Source organism: Amblyraja radiata, chromosome 25, assembly GCF_010909765.2.
Source record: "Amblyraja radiata isolate CabotCenter1 chromosome 25, sAmbRad1.1.pri, whole genome shotgun sequence".
NCBI lineage: Eukaryota > Metazoa > Chordata > Chondrichthyes > Rajiformes > Rajidae > Amblyraja > Amblyraja radiata.
The window spans coordinates 23,606,259-23,627,843 of NC_045980.1; the positions used below are offsets into that span (position 1 = coordinate 23,606,259).

At 42.8% G+C, this 21,585-nt stretch overlaps 1 protein-coding gene across 3 annotated transcripts in view; it reads right to left on the bottom strand.

Annotated features, from left to right (window-relative positions):
• cabin1 (calcineurin binding protein 1) overlaps positions 1–20,408 on the bottom strand; it is a 244,075-nt gene extending 223,667 nt beyond the window's left edge. For all 3 annotated transcript variants that reach the window (XM_033043465.1, XM_033043466.1, XM_033043464.1), the window contains exons 1-7: positions 20,133–20,408; positions 10,377–10,466; positions 8,204–8,317; positions 7,078–7,212; positions 6,351–6,531; positions 2,603–2,732; positions 1,907–2,056 (exon numbers count right to left, since the gene is read on the bottom strand). In XM_033043465.1, the coding sequence (XP_032899356.1) occupies positions 1,907–2,056; positions 2,603–2,732; positions 6,351–6,531; positions 7,078–7,212; positions 8,204–8,317; positions 10,377–10,466; positions 20,133–20,135 (803 nt within the window). In that variant the 5' untranslated portion in view covers positions 20,136–20,408. The remainder of the gene's footprint in view (positions 1–1,906; positions 2,057–2,602; positions 2,733–6,350; positions 6,532–7,077; positions 7,213–8,203; positions 8,318–10,376; positions 10,467–20,132) is intronic.
• Between the last annotated feature and the right edge of the window lie 1,177 nt (positions 20,409–21,585).

Genomic DNA, 21,585 nt, shown 5'->3' on the forward strand with positions numbered 1-21,585 from the left:
GTTCACTCTAGACCTGCTGTTCTCCACTATTTGTAGGTGGTCTTTCACGACTTCCTCTACAAATATTAATTTAAGTTTTCAGCCATTCTCTTCTACCCGTTCTAATTTTTCATTTTGTACGCACAAACATTATCATTTATTTTTAACAATTTATATAAAAGCTGTTTTTATGTTTTTCACTGGATTACTCTCATATTTTATCTCTTAAACAATTTGTTAGACCTCCTTTGACAAATTCTAAACTCTCTCAAAACTCATGCTGTTTGACAATATTATACATTCCTTTGATCTAATATTATTTATGAATTCTGTCAGCCATGGCCTTTTGGGTTTTCTGCCTTAAGAAGGAATATATATTTGTTTATAAGCAATGTATTAATTCATTAAACATTAGTCCTTTGCACATGTACCATAATACGTCTTAATATAGTTTTCTAATCTACCATAAACAACTCATGCCTCACACCTTTACAATTTGCTTTCTTCAATTTAAGACTGTTTCATATTGAAGTAAATTATTTTTCCATTACGTTGTGTACAAAATTCTACATTACCAATACTCCTCCCTATAACCTGTTAACTGCCAAATTATTATTGATTCCTTTCTCATTGCAGTCTTCGATCTAAAATCTCCTGCTCACACAGTTCCTCGGTATACTAAACTGGAAAATCAACTGGTATTTGGCCTCCACACTATTACACCCAACTTGGTGAGCATCAACAAGAGATCCACAGATGCAAAAACCTTGATAAATTTGGTCTAAAATAGCAAAAGTCAAATATCGTTCAATTGTAATTGTAATTAATTTATTAGCAAAGTATGTAAAAACATACAAGGAATTTGATTTGCCATACAGTCATAGCAAAAAAGCAACAAGACACACAACTACATAAAAATTAACATAAACATCCACCACTGTGATGGAAGCCAATAACGTATTATCTTCTTCCATCCTTTTCTCCCGCGGTCGGGGCAGTCGAACCATCCTCAGTCTGGGCGATCGAAGCTCCCGTATTGGAGCGATCGAAGCTCCTGCAATCGGGACAGTCGAAGCTCCTGCGGTTGGAGCTCCCGTAGTTGATCCCTGACAAAGGGATCGCAAGCTCTACGATGTTAAGTGTGCAGGCTCCCACGGTTGGAGATCCCGAAGTCAATCCCCAGCAAAGGGAACGCCAGCTCCACGATGTTAGGCCATAGTGCAGACGGAGATACGATACGGAAAAAGTCTCATCTCCGTCGAGGTCTGAATTCTGAACCACATTGCAATAATCAGTGGGCACTTTTTTTGTTATGAACACGAGAAGAGCAAAGCACCTAAAAATTCAGAGACCTCGTGTGACCAGGATCTGATAGAATAGCAAAAATCACACTAATATGATCAGCTCTGACCTATTATTGACTGGAAGGCTATCTACAACTCAGCATTGCAACAAATAACATAATTCCCAACAAGGGGGGAAACAGACTGATGTTCCAGCTCCAGCCTAGAACTTACATCACAACATAGCTTATGACAAGAATAGCATGACTTTCATCAAATAAATTCAGAATTGGATTGAGAATATTGAGTAAAAATTGGCTTTAATGACTACATCTATTTAATTCAGGACCCCTCATATAGCAAAGGAATATGATCTCAATTACAGAAATTTAGGACAATGTAAATGGAGGGCATCAAAATTCAAAATGTTAACTTAGTTATGTCATGCAAAGTGGCGTCAAGACATGTTTTCATTTTATCTAGTTTTACAATTTCTGAATAGCAGGTTATATACTTCCCTAATGCGAATGGAATCTATACATCACACCCTTTTGCCCAAAACACATGGTAGTCAACATGATAGTTAAAACATCAGCACACAGGTTTAATGTGCACTTCACTAACAGTCCTTATTGGTTACGTACGTGAATTGAAATATTGGTTGTGCAAGCTGAAGATCTGGCTCCTCATCTTGAACTGCCAAAGCCTGTTTACTTCTGCGTAGCTCAAGAGCTTCCTCAATCACAGCTCTGGCCTCGGCTGGATCCACATCCAAAGCGTGAATAGACATATCGCTAAATACAAAAAGATGACGCAGAATAAGTAACTTTCAGAGTGAAAGCTAATAACAGGAATAGCATGTTTTTTTGGCGTATTGTGTTCCGTTTTGAATTAAGATAAGCGAGGAGAAAAGCTCATCTGACTTCAATTCAACAGATAGTCCTGACTTTGACACATTAGTTTCCACATACAAGGTCTCAACATACCTTTGCATGCTAGATGCCTTTGAGGAAAATGAATACAATCTATAATTTTCCTTTATCCTTGTAGTCTTCTCTCCCCCCAGAAATGCATCCAGAACTACTCTTTAATCACATTAGACAAAGCTTATTTTGATAAATCAAGGAGAAATTTGAGGGGTCACATGGCTGATACCAAGAGACTGCTCCTTCCACAACTCTGTTTAACTCATGCCTTCCCTCCCAAACCACCCCCTCCCCAGGTACTTTCTCCTGCAACCTCCTCTCTCAACACCGTCCAAGGTCCTGACAGTCCTTTCGAATGAGGCATAGGTTTACTTGCTAGCTTGCTTATATGTCTGTTAAAAGATAATAACCTACCATTTCAAGAACATACGAAAAGAATCCTTTCTCAAGCAAGGCTGTTCTTCAAAAATCTTCTCTTTCAAAACTAAACCTTTGCTATACCGGCAGTCCTTCTCCAAAGCTTTACATATGTAGTATAGACAATCTGAAATGAGAAATCAAAGAGATTTCATGTGTTTTGTTTCAAATGATGTTAAACTATCATGTGCATTTCAAAAACCATGTTAAACTTTATGTGGAAACATTGCATTTTTGCTTTGAATCAGGAGATTAAGGAAATTTGGCATGTCTCCATTGACTCCTATCAATTTTTACAGATGCACCATAGAAAGCATACTATCAGGTTGCATCAGTTTGGTTTGGGTACAGCTCTACTCAAGACTGAAAGAATTTGCAAAGAGTTGTGGATGCAGCCGAGTCCATTACTCAGAACAGACTCCCCACCATTGGCTCCATCTACACGTCACGCTGCCTCAGGAGGGCAGCCAAGGATGTCGGTCATTCCACCTTCTCCTGCTCCTGTCAGACAGAAGCTTGAAAGCACATACCACCATTCTCAGCAACAGTTTCTTCCCCTCTGTTATCAGGCTTCTGAACCATTTTCCCCATAAAGCAAGGTGAAGTCCCATTCCTCCAATTGCGCACATTGGACTTTTTCCCTCCGGAACTGTAATGCTACATTACTGAACACTATATTCTACACTCTGGCGTCTTTTCTCCTTGTTTAACCTGTTGTGCTGTGTATGGCTTGATAGTATTAATGTATAGTATTATCTGATATAATTGGATAGCATGCAAACAAAAGCATTTCACTGTATCTCACTACAGATGATAATAATAAACCAAAGGTAGACACAAGATGCTGGAGTAACTCAGTGGGACAGGCAGCATTTCTGGAGAGAAGGAATGGGTGACGTTTCGGGTCGAGACCCTTCTTCAGACTGATAAACCAATACCAATAGAGAAATGGATTGGGGCTTTAATTAGTGGTCATCGAAGACCACAAGTAACACGGGAGGTTAAAAGAGCATTGTATTTCACTTTTTACTAGAATGTACTATTGTGTCTGTGGGCCAAGGTTTTGTCTCCAATAGATTAGGGAGTATATAACTAAAGTAGCGCAAGGGCCTTTTCTCACAATACTGCCAGTGTGCAGCTCATGAAGAAATGCGGGGACTCTAAGTTTATCATCAAGCTATCTATCCAAATGGATCTGCTTCTACCAAACTCACGATTTCCAAACCATCACTAGCATCCTTGCATTAGCTGCTCAACAATGCATAATTGCAATTTTTCTAAAGTGTTTTTAAAAATGAACATATTCCCACTATTTTGCTCCAAAATACTACATCGTTTTTCTAATTAAAAAAATGTAAATACCATTCCAATTGCAAATTCTTACAAAACATTAAAAATGGAAAATAAGAAATGTACACTACATCTATATTGAACTTTGATTGGATCATACTTGCCATTCTGCATGCAGTCTTTATAAAAACAATGCAGAGATCATCATAAAAACAAGACGCAGCAGAGAGAATTTACGAGGTTGATCAGATTGGGTTTGTTTACACTTGAGAAAAAGGCCGAGTGATAATCTAACCTAGGCTTTTGAAAATGACAATGGGTTATTATTAAATAGAACATTTTCCCAACTGAGTAAAAAGCTAAACTTGACACCATCATTAGATGATAATTACCAGCAAATGTTATCTGTGTCCATTTCAGATTTGGATCTATATTCTAATAAAATTGTGGAGATGTACTGGACTCCTGCTTAGCCAATAGATATTAGATCTTGGTCCTAAAACAGTCATCCACAGGGTTTGTGTGCTGCTGTGAGAGGGAGCTGGTGTAAGTCTGTATCCTTCACAGACATATCTGCAACAATGAAAACGGTGGTCTCATTGTCATGTGAAGACACAAGCAACTGCAGATGCTGGAAGCTGGTTGATTGCCACTTGACTCAATGTGAAGCGAAGGACTGAGGTAAATATACAAAAGCTGTCTGTGAGGGCTGCCTGGGTTGGGTTGGCTTGGATGAGTAGTGTTGCCGCTCTGCACTGAGATGCTGGGCTCAAGGTGAGTGCACACCCTTGCTGGGTTAGTCGTTGGCCTCATTGGCTTATTACCAAGGAGAAATCTTTGAACAGAGGAGAGCTGTGTGCCTGCGGTGGGGGAAAATAATTTCCATCATTTCCAACTGAGAAGAGAGATCGTAGGACTGCCGTTTTTGTAGTTCAAAAATATATATTATTCATAACATGTACTGTAAATACAATCGCTAGTCATCTTTCTCTGTTCATCATACCATCAATTCAATGCACTTTCTTATAACGCATCAACACCACTTGGTTCTGGTGAGTTCTGGTGATGAGGCATTCTGCAAACGACAGTCTGTTCAGGAAACCATCTCATGGAATCCATCATGTTGTTCTCTCGAGTGCTAGCAGGACTTTCTATACTGATCGCTGACTGATGGAAGTGGTCAGAGGTGTTTTTCCAGAGCAACAAGGTCCAACTGAAAGGAACACTGAGTAACAAAAAGGTTAACCCCATCCTTAGCAACACCAAGGACAGGTAGAACCTCAGCACATAGCAACACTTGGCGTTTTCAAACTTTGGTTCTGCACACAGCTTGAGGCAACCGCAGACAAACGTGCCCATCAGGACCAGGACAATTTTGGGCATCAGGACCAGGACAATTTTGGGTATGCTTTTCCTTCCCTCCCCCCCCCCCCCCCCCCCCCCCCCCGTACTCAGTAGAGTCATGGAGTGCATCCAATGGGTCACCATGCGCCTTGAATCTGAAAACAAAACTGGAGATAGCTCTGGTACTGCCATGGCACAAGAGCATGGTATTTACCACATCAAGTGAATCTCGCAGCTGCGGATCATGTCCTTGCCCACCATTAAGAGAGGGTGCCACTCTCACATTCCCACCTTGTCTTCTGCTCCAGCTAATTCTTGCTACACATCTCGGCCCCTGCAAACCAGATTCCCACCACTTGGTAGCCTGTTAACAGATAAAACAGTTGCTGTCATTCCACAGCACTGCCTACACTCGTCATAACCACCAGGAACAGTCTGAGCTACACCAACAACTGTGCCATCCACCACAGCTCTAACATCATCTCCTCCGAGCCATGTAGTAATCACATCATTTTAAGCATTTCATTGATGTAGACGTACCAGCAGACAACTTAGTCCTTACCAAGTCCCCACTAAAGCAGCAGGGAATTACATAAGGCTCCTTGAAGAACATTATGGTCAGTGATCATTCTCTCAATAATCAATCTCTCAGTATGTAATGTCAATGCATACCTTCTGAAATAACATTTCTATTAACAATAAGGGATAAATAAGGCAATTTTTTTTGGTTGGTCTTTCTCTCCCCACACACTCCACAGGACTCATTTTTATGAAAACATTACCCTTCTGAGCCACATTTTCTTCCCCTAAAGGCGTGACAAATAATTTTATATGGCTCAGTAGGCGACTGCCTCTTCCAGGAGGTCAATCTTCATATGCAACCCAAGTACTGGCTGACCTACTACCCTTAGGATGTTACTGAAATCAATGTATAAACCTGCCCACTTTGAACACCTACTGCTTCCAGCAAAGGTTAGTACAATCGTCAGATGGTTATGAGATACTGCTCACAGTGCGAGGCCAGTCAGAAGTACTTTAAATATCAATCTAATTGCATAAAGGGCAACTGGTAAACTCAAAAATTCTAAGAACTTGAGAGGTTTCAACTTACTGGTATAATCACTAAGTGTATATAGTACAGTGATAAGATTGTCCAGGCATGGCCAATGATCAGCATTACACTTCAGTCCTTCTTCAAAAGCATGGCGAGCCAGTGGAACTCGAATCAATTTCAATGCCACTCTTCCTATTTTATACCAGAGATTTACGTCAGTAGAATCCAACATTACAGCCTGTGTAGGAGAATCAATAGAAATAATGATAGGCAAGTTCAACAATAGAAATGCTGAAGTACCAACAAACGATCCGTTAAACTGTTTGATAGATGAATCTTTTTCAAACTGGAAGGAATATCATCCCATCGAGGAAAACGGTCTGGTCAAAATGGAGTGCCAACATGTTGCAGTTCCTCACCACTCCTATAAAATATTCTGCTCAGAAAGCAGACGTGAAAAGTATTGCACATGCAGCAGGGCACATGGGGAGAAGAAAGGAAGAGAAGGATGTCTCTAGCAGAGCGGGTGTAAAGAGCGGTATAAATGACATTACACTTGTGAGGGCTCGTATTACAAATTGAAGTTAGCATAGCAATTGGCACTGAGGGGATGTGAGAATGTTTGTTTGGAAAGCAGGCACCAAAGCAATCAAGATAGTTGGCAAAAGAAATTGAACCACCATCAATTTACTTCTGGCAATGTCAAAAAAATGTTTCTCATTTGAATTAATTTCCTCACACTTATAGATTTTTTTTGCATTATTAATTAAGTTTTGTTCTTTACCTCAAGATAAAATTCCATTGCTGTACTCGGGTCATCCTTTTGGGATGCCAAACTGGCCAAGTTTTTATAGGTAGAATACTTCAGCATTAATCCTGGGTGCTTTAAACCTTCATTCTCATCACCTGGTAGAACAGCCTAAGGGAGCAAATTAGGAGAACATTAGAATGTGTACTTTCCATCAAAGTATGCATCGACAATAGATGACCAGTAGCAAGTAGCCAGATAACTCGTTACACCAAACGCTCACTAGTTCACTACAAAAAACGATTCATTAGCAGGCTTGGCTTAATAATATCTACTGATCTCTGCAATGGACAAAAGCTGATGTAGAGTCAAAGGAAGAGATATGAGGAGAGGCAGTATTCATTCTATAGGATAGTGCCCAAGTGACAGGCACTCGGTCCCACAAGGTGAATCCGTTACCACTGGAGGAAGATGGCGGCAGCAGCAGCAGGCAGAGAAAAGGGGACTGTTGATGAGTGGACTGGGGCTCACCTACGGCACGCAGCCTGCAATGGCTCAGAGCAGTGGAGATGCAGTAGAAGGAATCAACAATATTGCTTGACCAGGCCAACCCTGCAACTTCAACCGAGTGCCAACACCAGGACAAAGGGTCTTTATCGCCAAGTTAAGACTCTTAACATTTTAAACATCTTTGAACTTGAAGGATACAAGATGGCGCCGGAAATGTAGCAACTCGTGCACTGCCTACGTGTAATCTACTATACTTACACTCTTTTACACGAGTATGATTGCGCCTATGAGGAGTTTTCTTAACAGTCAGAGTGCATGTGTTTGCCTGGATACAACTGAAAAGAATATTGCAAAAAATACCTAAATCTTTAATCAATAATAAATTCAATCCACTAAAAAAATGTAAGGAACACAGACGATAGAAGAACAGGCATCAATAGATTACACAAGAAACCACTAAAAAGAAATACTTGCAAAAGAATCTAAATTAATTTCCATTCATCATTTCTGCGAATGTTAAAAAAATTACTTGTGCAGCACTAAAAGGACGCTTTTCGAATTCACGTAGCCTAACAAAATAGGTCTTAAATATTTTGTTATTAATTACAAATACATTGCAATGGGGTCCTTCTGGTTGTTTTCTAATGCTTACCTCTTTCAACAGCTGAGTATTCAATAGCTCATGATAAGCCTTTGTAGATTCTTCATAACGATCATGTTTTTGTAAATCTAACGCTTTGTGGTACAGGGAAAAAGCTTCTGCTTCCTATATTGATTAAAAAAACACTGGTTAGAGTTTGTAGATCAGCCTCCAATTAACATACTTAGAAGAGTAAGAAAGAACTGCAGATGCTGGTAAAATCGAAGGTAGACACAAAATGCTGGAGTAACTCAGCGGTTGAGGCAGCATCTCTGGAGAGAAGGAATGGGAGACGCGAGACCCGAAACATCACCCATTCCTTCTCTCCAGTGATGCTGCCTCACCCTCTGAGTTACTCCAGTATTCTGTGTCTACCTTCAACATATCTAGCATGTCTTACATGTCTCCAGCAGACAAACAACATAAGCTGCTTAAGATATTTATCAAACCACAAGAACACAAGAAATCACGAACAGCTGCAAGCCACATGCTCCCTCAAGCAAGCCCTGTCATTCAATACAATCAAAGCTTATCTGTTCTAGGCAACTCCTCTTCTAGGCCAGCCCATAAAGCCCTAAATTCCCTGAACTTTTAGTAATGGAATTCCTTGAGTAATATCACTATTTCAGAGAATCCCTGACTTCGATAGAGAAATTCCCTACACACATCAGTTTTAAATGACAGCTTCCTTATATTGTAACTACATCCCTCGTTCAGGACTCTCCCACCATCGACGGGATGGTGGCGGAGAGTCAAAAGCTTCAAATTCCTGGGCATGCATATCTCTGAAGATCTCTCCTGGACCCAGCACATTCATGCAATCATTAAAAAAAAGTCCATCAACACCTCTATTTCCTGATAAGATTGAGGAGATTCAGTATGTCAACCAATACTCTCTTGAGCTTCAACAGATGTACATTAGAGAGCATATTAACTGGTTACATCACAGCCTGGTTAAGCAACTCGAAAGCCCAGGAACAAAGAATATTGCAGAAGGTGGTGAACACTGTCCAGTCTATCACAGGAACTAACCACCCCACCATTGAAAGGATCTACAGGAATTGTTGCCTCAAAAAGGTGACATAGTCAGAGACATATATCACTCTGGCCACACATTCATTTAACTCCTGCGATCGGGAGGAAGGCATTAGAACCTGAAAACTAACACCCAGGAGCACCTTCTTTCCAACACTAATCACACTATTAAACACTACATCCTCCAAATAAGCTCGGAACTGCATAAACTTGGGACTATATAAAATAGTGCAAAGACAAAAATATTACGGGTAGAATCTGTTGTTGAACGAGTTCACGTTTCACAAATGACCACTAGGTGGATGGAGCAAATTATGTTTTAGAACCATTTTACCTACCTTTAGTTTAGAGATAAAACATGGAAACAACAAGTCAGTGCCGACCTGTGATCACCCATACACTAGTTCTATCCTACACACTAAGGACAGTTCAGTGTGTAGGATAGAACTAGCACAGTGGTTCTATCTTTCCTCCCACATAACTACTGCAATGGTTCTATCTTTCCTCCGGGTGCCACCCCCCCCCCCCCAAGCGCAGAGACGTGCTGCAGCACAACTAGCCTTTCCAACAGCTTGAACTCCGTGAACCCCTAGCAGAGCCACCACCACACAGCGCCAGAGACCCGGGCATGACACCGCCCCCCATTCCCACCCCATGCCCTCCTTCCACAACAGGTGCCCTGGCACACTAGCTCCATCCCACAACATTAGGGACAACTGACAGTATGTAGGAGGTAACACGGCCACAGGGAGCACCAGAGACCAGGATCGAACTCGGGTCTCTGGCACTCTAAGGTAGCAACTATACTGCAGCGGCACTGGTCCGTCCCAAGGTATTGTATATTTTGTGTAGTGTATGTTTTTTGGTTGCTTTTCCAATAGTGCTGTACATATTAATCCCGTTATTCAGTTATAGCGAACAATTGGTAATAACGGACAATTATTACCCCCCCGTGTGGTACGTTATAGCGAGGGTTTGGTGTTTACAGAGTGCTATGTTTATATATCTGTTGTCCTGCTGCAAAGAAGAATTTCATTGTTCTTTTTCGGGACATGTGACAGTAAAACACTCTTGAATCACTTTACATTTGAAATAAAATGTCAAGAAGTTAATAACCCCAATACAAGTGCAAACATTAGACTATACAAACCTGAGCTTCTTTGGTTTGAGTTTTGTGGCTCTTGAAAGATTCCTCACAGTCTTCCACCACTGTGGTATCATTTAAAGCTGCAATACGAATCTAAAGAAGCAAACACAAAACAATTAACTAAGCTCAGCGCACTTCAAACAAGTATATGTATCTAGGTACACAGAAATGATGGAGAAACTCAGCGGATGCAGCAGCATCTATGGAGCGAAGGAAATGGGCAACGTTTCGGGCCGAACCCCTTCTTCAGACTGATGGGGGGTGGGAGAAGAAAGGAAAAAGGAGTAAGAGCCTGAGGGCTGAGGGAGAGATAGGAAGGGGAGGAGACAGCAAGGGCTAACAAAATTGGGAGAATTCAATGTTCATGCCCCCAGGATGCAGATTCCCCAAGCGGAATATGAGGTGCTGTTCCTCCAATTCCCGGTGGTGCTCGCTCTGGCCATGGAGGAGACCCAGGACAGAGAGGTCGGATACGGAATGGGAGGGGGAGTTGAAGTGCATCTAGATCCTGACACACAATAGACTGCAGATGTTAGAAACTTGAGTGAAAAATAAAGTGCTGGAGGAACCCAGCAGACGTCTGTGGAGGGAAATGGACAGACAATGGTTCAGATCAGGATCCTTCTTCAGACTGATGGAGCCGAGAGGAGAAAGCAGGAGAGATAGGCGAGGGTCAAGGACCGACAAAAATGATAGGTGAATTCATGCAAGGAGAGATGATTGACAGATGGGTGAAGACAGTAACCATGGCTGTAGGTGGTGAAGAAAAAAATGGCACAAATGTGTAATGTGAAATGTAGAACCAGAGAAAGGGATAGTGGGTGGAATGAAACAGCAGAGGAAAATGGGGGATTTGGAGTAGGGTCGTGTCAGAGATGAGCAGATGGACGAGGAGAAAGGAAGTAGGTAAAAGGGGTAGATGATAAAGGTTTTTAATAATTAAATTTACCATCGCCTTTATCATTGCTTTTAATATGTCAGCATGATGGCCCATGGTCAATTGTAGAATGTGGAAATCAAAACGTTAGACCTGGCACAATACTTATGGTCTACCAGACAGCAAGATCACTGCGAGTAAGTAACTTACATCAGCTACCGGTCACTGTAACTTAATAACAACCCTGCAAATGCACTATAATTTAAGTAAAAAGTAACTCAGCAGGTCAGGCAGCAAGTGTGGAGGACATTGGAGGCAATTATCCGGGTCGGTAACTTTCATCAAACTTTACTCCCTGCATTCATTCCCCACCCCTTCCAACTCCAAGTCTGAAGAAGGATCCCAAGTTGAAACATTCCCTGTCCATGTACTCCAGAGATGTTGCCTAACCCACTAAGCTACTCCAGCACTTTGTGCTTTAATCAACATTCCAACTCTGCAGTTCTTCGAATCTCTACTAGTACCTATTGTTTTATTACATACTTTCCCATCCAAGCTGATCTCCAAACTCGTGGAACTTGGTCAGAACTCATTTCTGCAACCGGATCCACAACTTCCGCACCAACAGACCACAACCAGGGAGGATAGGTGACAAATCATCCTCTATGACAATCCTCAACACTGGTGCTCGGCGAGGATGCATTCTCAGCCCTTGTCTTTACTCTTTATACACCCACGACTGTGCAGTCAAGTACAAATATAAATCAACTTACAAATTCAGAAACAACGTCATCATGGTGGGCCGGATATCAAATATTGACGAGACGATGTACAGGAATGGGATTGAGAACATCGTAACCTGGTGTCAAGACAATCTTTCTCTCCATGCAGGCAAAGAAAAAGGAAATGGTGTTCGACTTCAGGAAGTGAAGCGGTACACATACCCGGTATACATTGACGGTGCCAAAGTAGAGATGGTAGGAAGCTTCAAGTTCCTATGAGTAAATATCATCCGCAACTTGTCTTGGACCACCCATATCAAAGCAATAGCCAAGAAAGCACACCAACTCCTCTGCTTCCATGGAAGGCTTAGGAAGTTCGGCATGTCCCCAACAACTCTCAACAACTTCGACAGATGCTCCGTAGTAAGCATTTTATAGGGATGCAGCACAGCATGGTTTGGGAACAGCTTCTTCCAAGACCACAATAAACAGCGGGAGAATTGTGGACGCAGCCCAGATCATCACACAAATCAACCTCCCTTCCATTGACTCCATCTACACTTCAATATACAGCATAAACAAGGATGAGTCTCACCCCAGACACTCCCTCTTCTCCCCTTTCCCATCAGACAGGAAGTACAGAATTGTGGAAACGCATGCCTCTAGATTCAGGGACAGTTTCTTCCCAGCTGTTATCAGCCATCTGATCCATCCTACTAGACATTAGTCCTGCGCTACCATCTACCTCATCAGAGACCCTCGGACTATTTTTAAATCGAACTTTACTAGACTTTATATTGCACTAAAAATGATTCCCTTTATCCTGCATCCACACACTGTGGATGACTTGATTGTAATCATGTATAGTCTTTCTGCTGACTGGATAGCACGCAACAAAAGCTTTTCACTGCACCTCGGTACACTTGACAATAAACTAAACTAAATGTAACAACATGGCTGTCAACCTTTTTTGTTTCAATCAATTCCTACTGACCTTGTAATTACTTCTTTCACAACTACTTTAGTCGTTCTTAAACTAATTGTTTTAAATTATCACCGGGTTTCCAACATTTCTGTTAAATGCTGGTGCTCAAACTGTAGTATCCTCATTTGTGAATCACAAAGTCAGCTTGCAGGTACAACAAGCAATTAGAAAATGGAACAGCACATTGACCTATATAGCAATGAGACTGATGTACAAGAATAAGGAGTTTTAAACAGGGCACTGCTGAAACCAAAATTATAGATTACATAGAGAATTAATCTTCTCATCATAGGAATGACACATGTGAGTTGGAGGCAATGGACCAAGTTGATTTCTGGAATTAATTGATAGGACTACAAGGAAAGATTGCATACAAATCCCCTGTATTCCTTAATGGTTAGAAGAATGAAGGTGATTTTGAAACATACAGGATTATGAAGGCACTGGACAAGGTGGCCGCTGTGAGGTTACTCCTCACAGCAGGAGAATCGAGAATTGGGTAAAATATCATTAGGATAAGGGATATAGAAGTATAGGACATGTAGAACAAAGATCAGGAGGGATATTTCAATCAGTGGTTTGTGAATCTATAGAATTCTCTGGTACAGAGAGGAAAGGTTTAGAAGAATATGGGCTAAATGGGACTAGCTTCGATTAGGGGGGGACCATCTTGTTCAGCATGGACCGAATAACCTTTTTACGTGCTTATGTCTCCATGCCTCTATGACCTCAAATTCTGTGTATGTTCCATCGTTGTACATTCAAGACTGTGATCATTACACTTTTGGAATCCAAGAAAGCATGGAATAGAGATCATGCCAGAAAAATAATTTGAGAAAAAACATGAACCCTGCAAAGAAACATAGACAGACATACAACAGAGAAACAGGTCCATCAGCCTACTGAAACCATGGCATCTCAATCAACATTTACATTTATCCCTTTTTATATCGCTACTTTCCCATCAACATTGGGCCCATACCAATTTGCATACAGAGCCAACAGGTCAGTTGAGGACACCGTCAACTTAGCAACTCATCACATTCTGAACCACCTGGAGTCCGCAAACACATATGCCCGCATCCTGTTCATGGATTTCAGCTCGGCATTCAATACAATAAACCCGGCCATACTGTTCAATAAATTACTGGACATGAACATTGAACCATGCATCCGTTACTGGATTCACAGCTTTCTCTGGAACAGGAAACAGAGGGTGAGGATCAACAATAATACATCCTTCCCTCTGTTCCTCAGTACAGGCACACCCCAAGGCTGTGTTCTCTCACCCTGGCTTTTCTCCCTTTACACAAACCAGCTCATATCCCACCACAGCTCTGTCAACTTGTACAAGTATGCGGACGACTCAACCATCATAGGATTCATCACCAACCAAGAAACTGAATACCGTGCACAGGTCAACCAAGCAGTGACCTGGTGCACAGACCATGATCTCTTACTCAACTCATCAAAAACAAAAGAACTCATCATCGACCTAAGACGCCAGCCATCCCCCAAAACTCCTGTGCTCATTAAAGGTGAATCCATCTTCATCACTGACACTTTCAAACTCCTTGGAACCCACATCAGCAACAACCTCAAATGGAGGACAAACGCAGACCACATCTATGGAAAAGCCCAGCAAAGACTTTTCCATCTCCGACAGCTAAGGAAGTTCAGAGTAAGGTCTCATCTCATGCTCCGCTTCTAGACAGCCATCATCGAAAGCATCCTCACTTCATCCATCACAGTCTGGTTCGGCAGTCTCGACTCACTCTCCCGGAAGAAATTACAGCGCATCATAAACAGAGCATCCAAAATTATTGGCTTACCCCTACCATCCCTTGAATCACTTTACCACAAATGGACACTTCACAAAGCCCGCAAGATCATCTCTGACCCCACTCACCCTGTACACTATGCCTTTCAGCTACTGCCCTCTGGGAGGCGTTACAGGTCAATTGCCTCCAAAACAAACCGCTTCAAAAACAGTTTCATTCCCACTGCAATTAACTTTTTAAACTCTGTACGGTGAGGAAATACGAATAAGCATGGCCCTTATGTATTATGAAATGTGTCTGTTTGTATGTATATCTATGTTACAAGTTTAATGTTTGATGAAATGTTGGAACCTGTACCGAGCTGTACTGAAAACAAATTCCACCAGCCTGGCTGTGTGGTCATTAAAATACAATACAAAAAACTTCCACCAGATTGTACCACTCACTTACACATCGGGGGCAATTTACAGTGGCCAATTAACCTATCAACCCACGGGTCTTTGGGATGTGGGAAGAAACCAGAGCATCCAGAGAAAACAAGAGGTCATAGGGAGAATGTGCAAACTTCACACACAGCATCCAAGATCAAGATTGACCCTGTGTCCAGAGACAAAAATGTTTTAATCAGCACAATGTCAAAGTGATGCTCTATTTATGGATATGCCATCTTTTGAACGAAATATTTTCCCAAGGCCATGACTATTGGACAAATGTATATTGGAGAATGTTGCATACAGTTCTGGGACGAGTCACAAATGCAGAATTTCTAATTGAAAGGGCAAAAGTGTTAGAATGTAATCTAAGATTTTCACTCCACTGGTAACACCATAACATTAACCATAATGAAGTGCTTTGAAAGACTAATGACGACCACATCTGATCCAATCTTACAGATAATTCAGAGATCCTGCAATTTGCGTATAGGAAAATAAGTATTGTATAGGAAAATTAATTCTATAGAGAATGCTATAAACCTTGCACTATATTCAGCTATGGATCACCTTGATAAGAACATCTATATCAGTATGCTATGCATTGGAAAGGTACATAGATAGGAAAGGTTCAGACAAATACAAGCCAAATGCTGGCAGATGGGACTAGCATAAATGGGGTATCTTGGTCGGCATGAGCAAGCTGGGATGAAAGAGCTGTTTACGTACTGTATGACTCTACAACAGTTCAGCCTTCAACACCATATTTCCAAATGAATGCATCCCTAAAATTCTGGACTTTGGCCTTGGGGCCTCCATCTGCAACTGGCTTCTAGAATTCCTGACCAGCAGTCGGTTAGAATCGGTTATATTTTCTCCAATCTGACCCTCAACACCAGTGCCCCTCAGGGTTGTGTGCTCAGTCCCTTGCTCTACTCCAGTCTATCACCAGAAACCTAACCTGGTCCCTTCACACTTTTGACTGCAGTGATCAAGCAGGCACTTCATCATATTTACTTTCATAGAAACATAGAAAATAGGTGCAGGAGTAGGCCATTCGGCCCTTCGAGCCTGCACCGCCATTCAATATGATCATGGCTGATCATCCAACTCAGTATCCTGTACCTGCCTTCTCTCCATACCCCCTGATCCCTTTAGCCACAAGGGCCACATCTAACTCCCTCTTAAATATAGCCAATGAACTGGCCTCAACTACCTTCTGTGGCAGAGAATTCCAGAGATTCACCACTCTCTGTGTGAAAAATGTTTTCCTCATCTCGGTCCTAAAAGATTTCCCCCTTATCCTAAAACTGTGACCCCCGGACAGTAATACCGGGAGCCCGCGGGTCCCTGGTGGGAGACCGCTTTTCGGGGCTTCCGCAACGGCGACTTCTCCCGCCCGAGTTGCGGGGTTGAAGAGCACCTGGACTTCCCCAACATCGGAAACAATCTTCCTGCATCTAGCCTGTCCAACCCCTTAAGAATTTTGTAAGTTTCTATAAGATCCCCCCTCAATCTTCTAAATTCTAGCGAGTACAAGCCGAGTCTATCCAGTCTTTCTTCATATGAAAGTCCTGACATCCCAGGAATCAGTCTGGTGAACCTTCTCTGTACTATGGCAAGAATGTCTTTCCTCAGATTAGGAGACCAAAACTGTACGCAATACTCCAGGTGTGGTCTCACCAAGACCCTGTACAACTGCAGTAGAACCTCCCTGCTCCTATACTCAAATCCTTTTGCTATGAATGCTAACATACCATTCGCTTTCTTCACTGCCTGCTGCACCTGCATGCCTACTTTTAATGACTGGTGTACCATGACATCCAGGTCTCGTTGCATCTCCCCTTTTCCTAATCGGCCACCATTCAGATAATAGTCTACTTTCCTGTTTTTGCCACCAAAGTGGATAACCTCACATTTATCCACATTATACTGCATCTGCCATGCATTTGCCCACTCACCCAGCCTATCCAAGTCACCTCGCAGCCTCCGAGCATCCTCCTCACAGCTAACACTGCCCCCCAGCTTCGTGTCATCCGCAAACTTTGAGATGTTGCATTCAATTCCCTCGTCCAAATCATTAATATATATTGTAAATAGCTGGGGTCCCAGCACTGAGCCTTGCGGTACCCCACTAGTCGCTGCCTGCCATTGTGAAAAGGACCCGTTTACTCCTACTCTTTGCTTCCCGTCTGCCAGCCAGTTCTCTATCCACATCAATACTGAACCCCCAATACCATGTGCTTTGAGTTTGTATACTAATCTATTAGCGTTCTTTGGCGTCCAAGAAGATTCAGCATGTCCACAAAGATTCTCTTAAATTTTTACACATGCAATTTGGAAAGTACTCTCACGGGAGGCATCTCGGCCTCATATAGGCTCATTACTGACAGAACCTGCAGTTGGTGGTGAACACAACTCAGTATCTCTTCCTTCCATCCAGTCATCATGAACACTCAAACTATTCTCAAGGATGTCTGCCATCCTGGCCATTCATTTTTCTCCCGTTACCTTCCAGGAGAGGATACAGGAACTTAAAAGCTTGAATGCCCAGACACAAGACCAGCTTCTACCCCACTACTATTAGACTGTTAAACCAATCAACTCTTTCACATCTCCTTCCCGAAGCTGCTGCCACATACTCTTACTCATAACTTGACCTAATTCCGTTATTATTGTACTTTAATTTTCTTGCAATACAATCCTGCTTTATTCTGTTGTTTTGCACTTGTTATTGTATTTATCATAACTAGAATTATAATGCGTGCCCTGTTAGCTTGATGTGAACAAGGCATTTCATTGACCCTGGTGTATATGACAATAAACTAATCTGAATCAAAAGCAGCTGCTGCTTTAACCCAATGTTGTCTGACACCATTCTAATGTGATGCTTTAAATTCCTACACTGGTACTGCTGTAACAATGCATACATTCATTATCTCTGTTCAGTTCCATGCCAATGCCAAAAATGTAGCAATTCAGGTCATCCTACAGTGGAGTTTGGACAACATTCAGGATTGGATTGAAAGCAACAATTAACATTCACAGAATCATGGAGTCATTTTTCAGCAGAGGACCCTCAGCCCAGCATGCCATGCTGACTGGAAAGTACCATCCGTACTACTCCCATTTACCAGCACATAGTAATTAGCCTTTTATGCTTTCAAGTCAAGTACCATCTAAATGCTTAAATATTGTGAGAGTTTACACATCTACCATACCTTAGATAGTGCACTCCCTTAAACCACCATCTCACTGAAGAAAATGCTCCTCAGATTGCCTCTAACCTCTTATCACTTACCAATGCTCTTCCGTCTTAGATGCATCTGGTATGAATAAAGGTTTCTTACTATTTACCTATCAGGTCTCGTCTCAGCCTCTTCCACTCCATGGCAAAGAAACCCAGCCTATCTGGTCTATCATAACTGGAATGTGCCATCCCTGATCACATTCATGATTCATCTACTCTACACCCCTTCCATTATATTTACATAATTACTGAAATGTGTCAAAACAGAAATGTACACTGTACTCCAGCTGTGGCCTACACAACCAATGTTTTAGAAAGTGGCTCCTTGCTCTTATATTCGGTGCCCCAGTTGATGAAGTCTTGTTTCCTGAACACTGATCACTTTTCATCAATCCTTGTTTTAAAGATTGGAACATCCAATCACTCCAAAATTTCCGAAAATACTATGCTTCACTGTACATCAGTGTCAGGAGGCTTTGGGAAGGGATGTTTACCAGAATGCAGTCTAGGTTAGGAGGTATTAGCAACAGGGAGCAGTTTACAGACATAGATTGTTTTTATCAAGAATGCTGGAGGTTGTGGACAGACCTGATCAAAACATATAAAATAATGAGGCATACCTAGGATATATAGTCAGAACCCTTTTCCCCCCAAGGATGAAACATCAAATACTAGAAGGCATAGCTATAAGGAGAGTGGGGCAACATTTAAAGGAGATGTACAGGGCAAGTTTCTTTACAGAGGGTAATCAGTGCCTGGAACACGCTGCCTGGTGTGTTGAAGATGCAGATACAACAGCGGCATTTAAGAGACTTTTAGATAGACATATGGATATGCAGAGAATGGAGGGATATGGATTATCTGCAGGTACATAAGCAGTGGTCTTGGTATCGTGTTCAGTGCCGACATTGTGGCCGAAGGCCTTGTTCTTGTGCTGCATTGTATGTTCCATATTATGATGGTCATCACCACCAAGAAAAAGCACATTCACCTTCTCCTGACCTTCAACAGCTCCACCACCACCATTTTCAGCATCCCATTAATGAGAAACTTCACTGAACAACCAGATCAGCAAATACTCATTCAACTCATTCAAGCAGACAATTCAAATGACAATTGACGACACGGTTCAAGTTAGGAATCTGAATGTTCACCTACTTAGTTTGGCGTCATGGAAACTCTCAAGACTTTTGACATAATCCAGGTCATTATTCTGGATACTAAACTCAATGCCACCTTCTTCGTTACTAGAGCAGCACAGAAAGAGTTACCGGAGGCACGATGCAATAACTGATAATTCCAACACTGCAACCAGGGACAGCAACAGTGATGTCACGGGAGCACCATCATGCCTCCCTTTCCTAAAATCGTCTATTCATCACCAGAGAACGACTCTGCTTCTCTGTCTAAACACCACCAAAGATCCTCTGCTATAGGATCTTTGAACACCACCACCAGATTACTACCAGCCTCCGGAAGTAAGTGACCCCATCTGCCCCCATCATCAGGGCTGATCCTGGTGCTAATGCGACAATGCCTCTGCGCTGCCGGGCGCCACCTCTGACCAACGGATCAACGGCGAGGGAGCGGTTACCTCTGCCACTCGGCACCGATTAGTAGCCAAGAGCTATTGGACATCGGGCTCCTGACCTTATCTCGGCGGCAATGGATCAGAAGAAGACGTCTCCGCGACCTGCTGATCAGCTCACTCACCATCCTGCGCCGCCACTGCCGCTGGGCTCCGCTCCACGACAAGGAGCTCCAGGCCACAAGTCCGGTACACGGGCCGCGGGGCTAACGATGCCGGTCAGCGGTTCTTCCCCGCAAACCGCAGGGCCGCTTATCCCACTCCGTGTGGCTCTCCCCGGTGGGCGCTGGACTCCGGGTACCGATCCACGGCTTTTCAAGGCCGAGTCACCGGTGCCGATGTGCGGCTCTTGCCCGCCGGCAGCTCAGCTCTCAGCGCCGCCCCGTTTCCATGGGGTTACCCACCCCTCAATAACTCGACCTCCTAGTGGCTGGCGGCGCAATAGCATCGTCCAATCATGAGTCAGTGGGCGAGGCTCGAGCCTCACCTTGCACATAATGCGCATGCGCGAGGTACGTGGGCGTCAACCGTCGGCTTTGGGCGTCACCGAAGAGAGAGGTACAGCAGGAAGAATGAATGGATGAATGAAGGAACAAGTCACAGTGAAACCAGTCTGAAGAAGGGTTTCGGCCCGAAACGTCGCCCATTTCCTTCGCTCCATAGATGCTGCTGCACCCGCTGAGTTTCTCCAGCATTTTTGTGTACCCACAGTGAAATCATTTACTTGCATACTCAAGGTATGCAAACAGTTGCCACATAAAGGGCGCTGACAAAATTACAAGGTAGCTGAGCCAGTCCTCCCACTCCAACACTCCCCCCCCCCCCCCCTTCAGTTCAACGAATTCACCACTCTCTGACGAAAGAGATTCTTCCTCATGTCCTTGAGGTCGACGGGGTTAGTGAATAGATGAGATAGAGGGAACTTTGCAGATGCTGGAATCTTTTACCAAAATTACAAAGTCATAAAGTAACTCAACACGTCTCTGGAGAATATGGATAGGTGATGTTTCAGATCCAAACCCCTCTTCAGACTGGTTGTAGAGGTTGGGGGGGGGGGGAGGGGTAAACTGTAAGACAGGTGGTGGTGGGACAAAGTTTGGCAAGTGACAGGTGAATAAAAGTGAGGAGGGGTTGTTTGGCAGCTGTAAGGTACCCAAGCAGAATAAGCAACTGCAGATGCTGGAATCAGATCAAACAAGCTACTGCTGGAGGAACTCAATGGATCATAAGTTATAAGGACAGAATTAGACCATTCAGCCCATCAAGTCTACTCTGCCATTCAGTCATGGCTGATCTATCTTCCCCTCTTAACTCTTGCCTTCTCCCTATAACCCCTGCCACACATACCAATCAAGAAGATATCAATCACCACCTTAAAAATATCCATTGTTGGCCTCCACAGCCTTCTGTGGCAATGAATTCCACAGATTCACCACCCTCTGACTAAAGAAATTCCTCATCTCCTTCCTAAAGGAACATCCTTTTATTCTGATGCTATGATCTCTGATCCAAGACTCTTCCACTAGTGGAAACATCCTCTCCACATCCATTCTATACAGGTCTTTCACTATTCGGTAA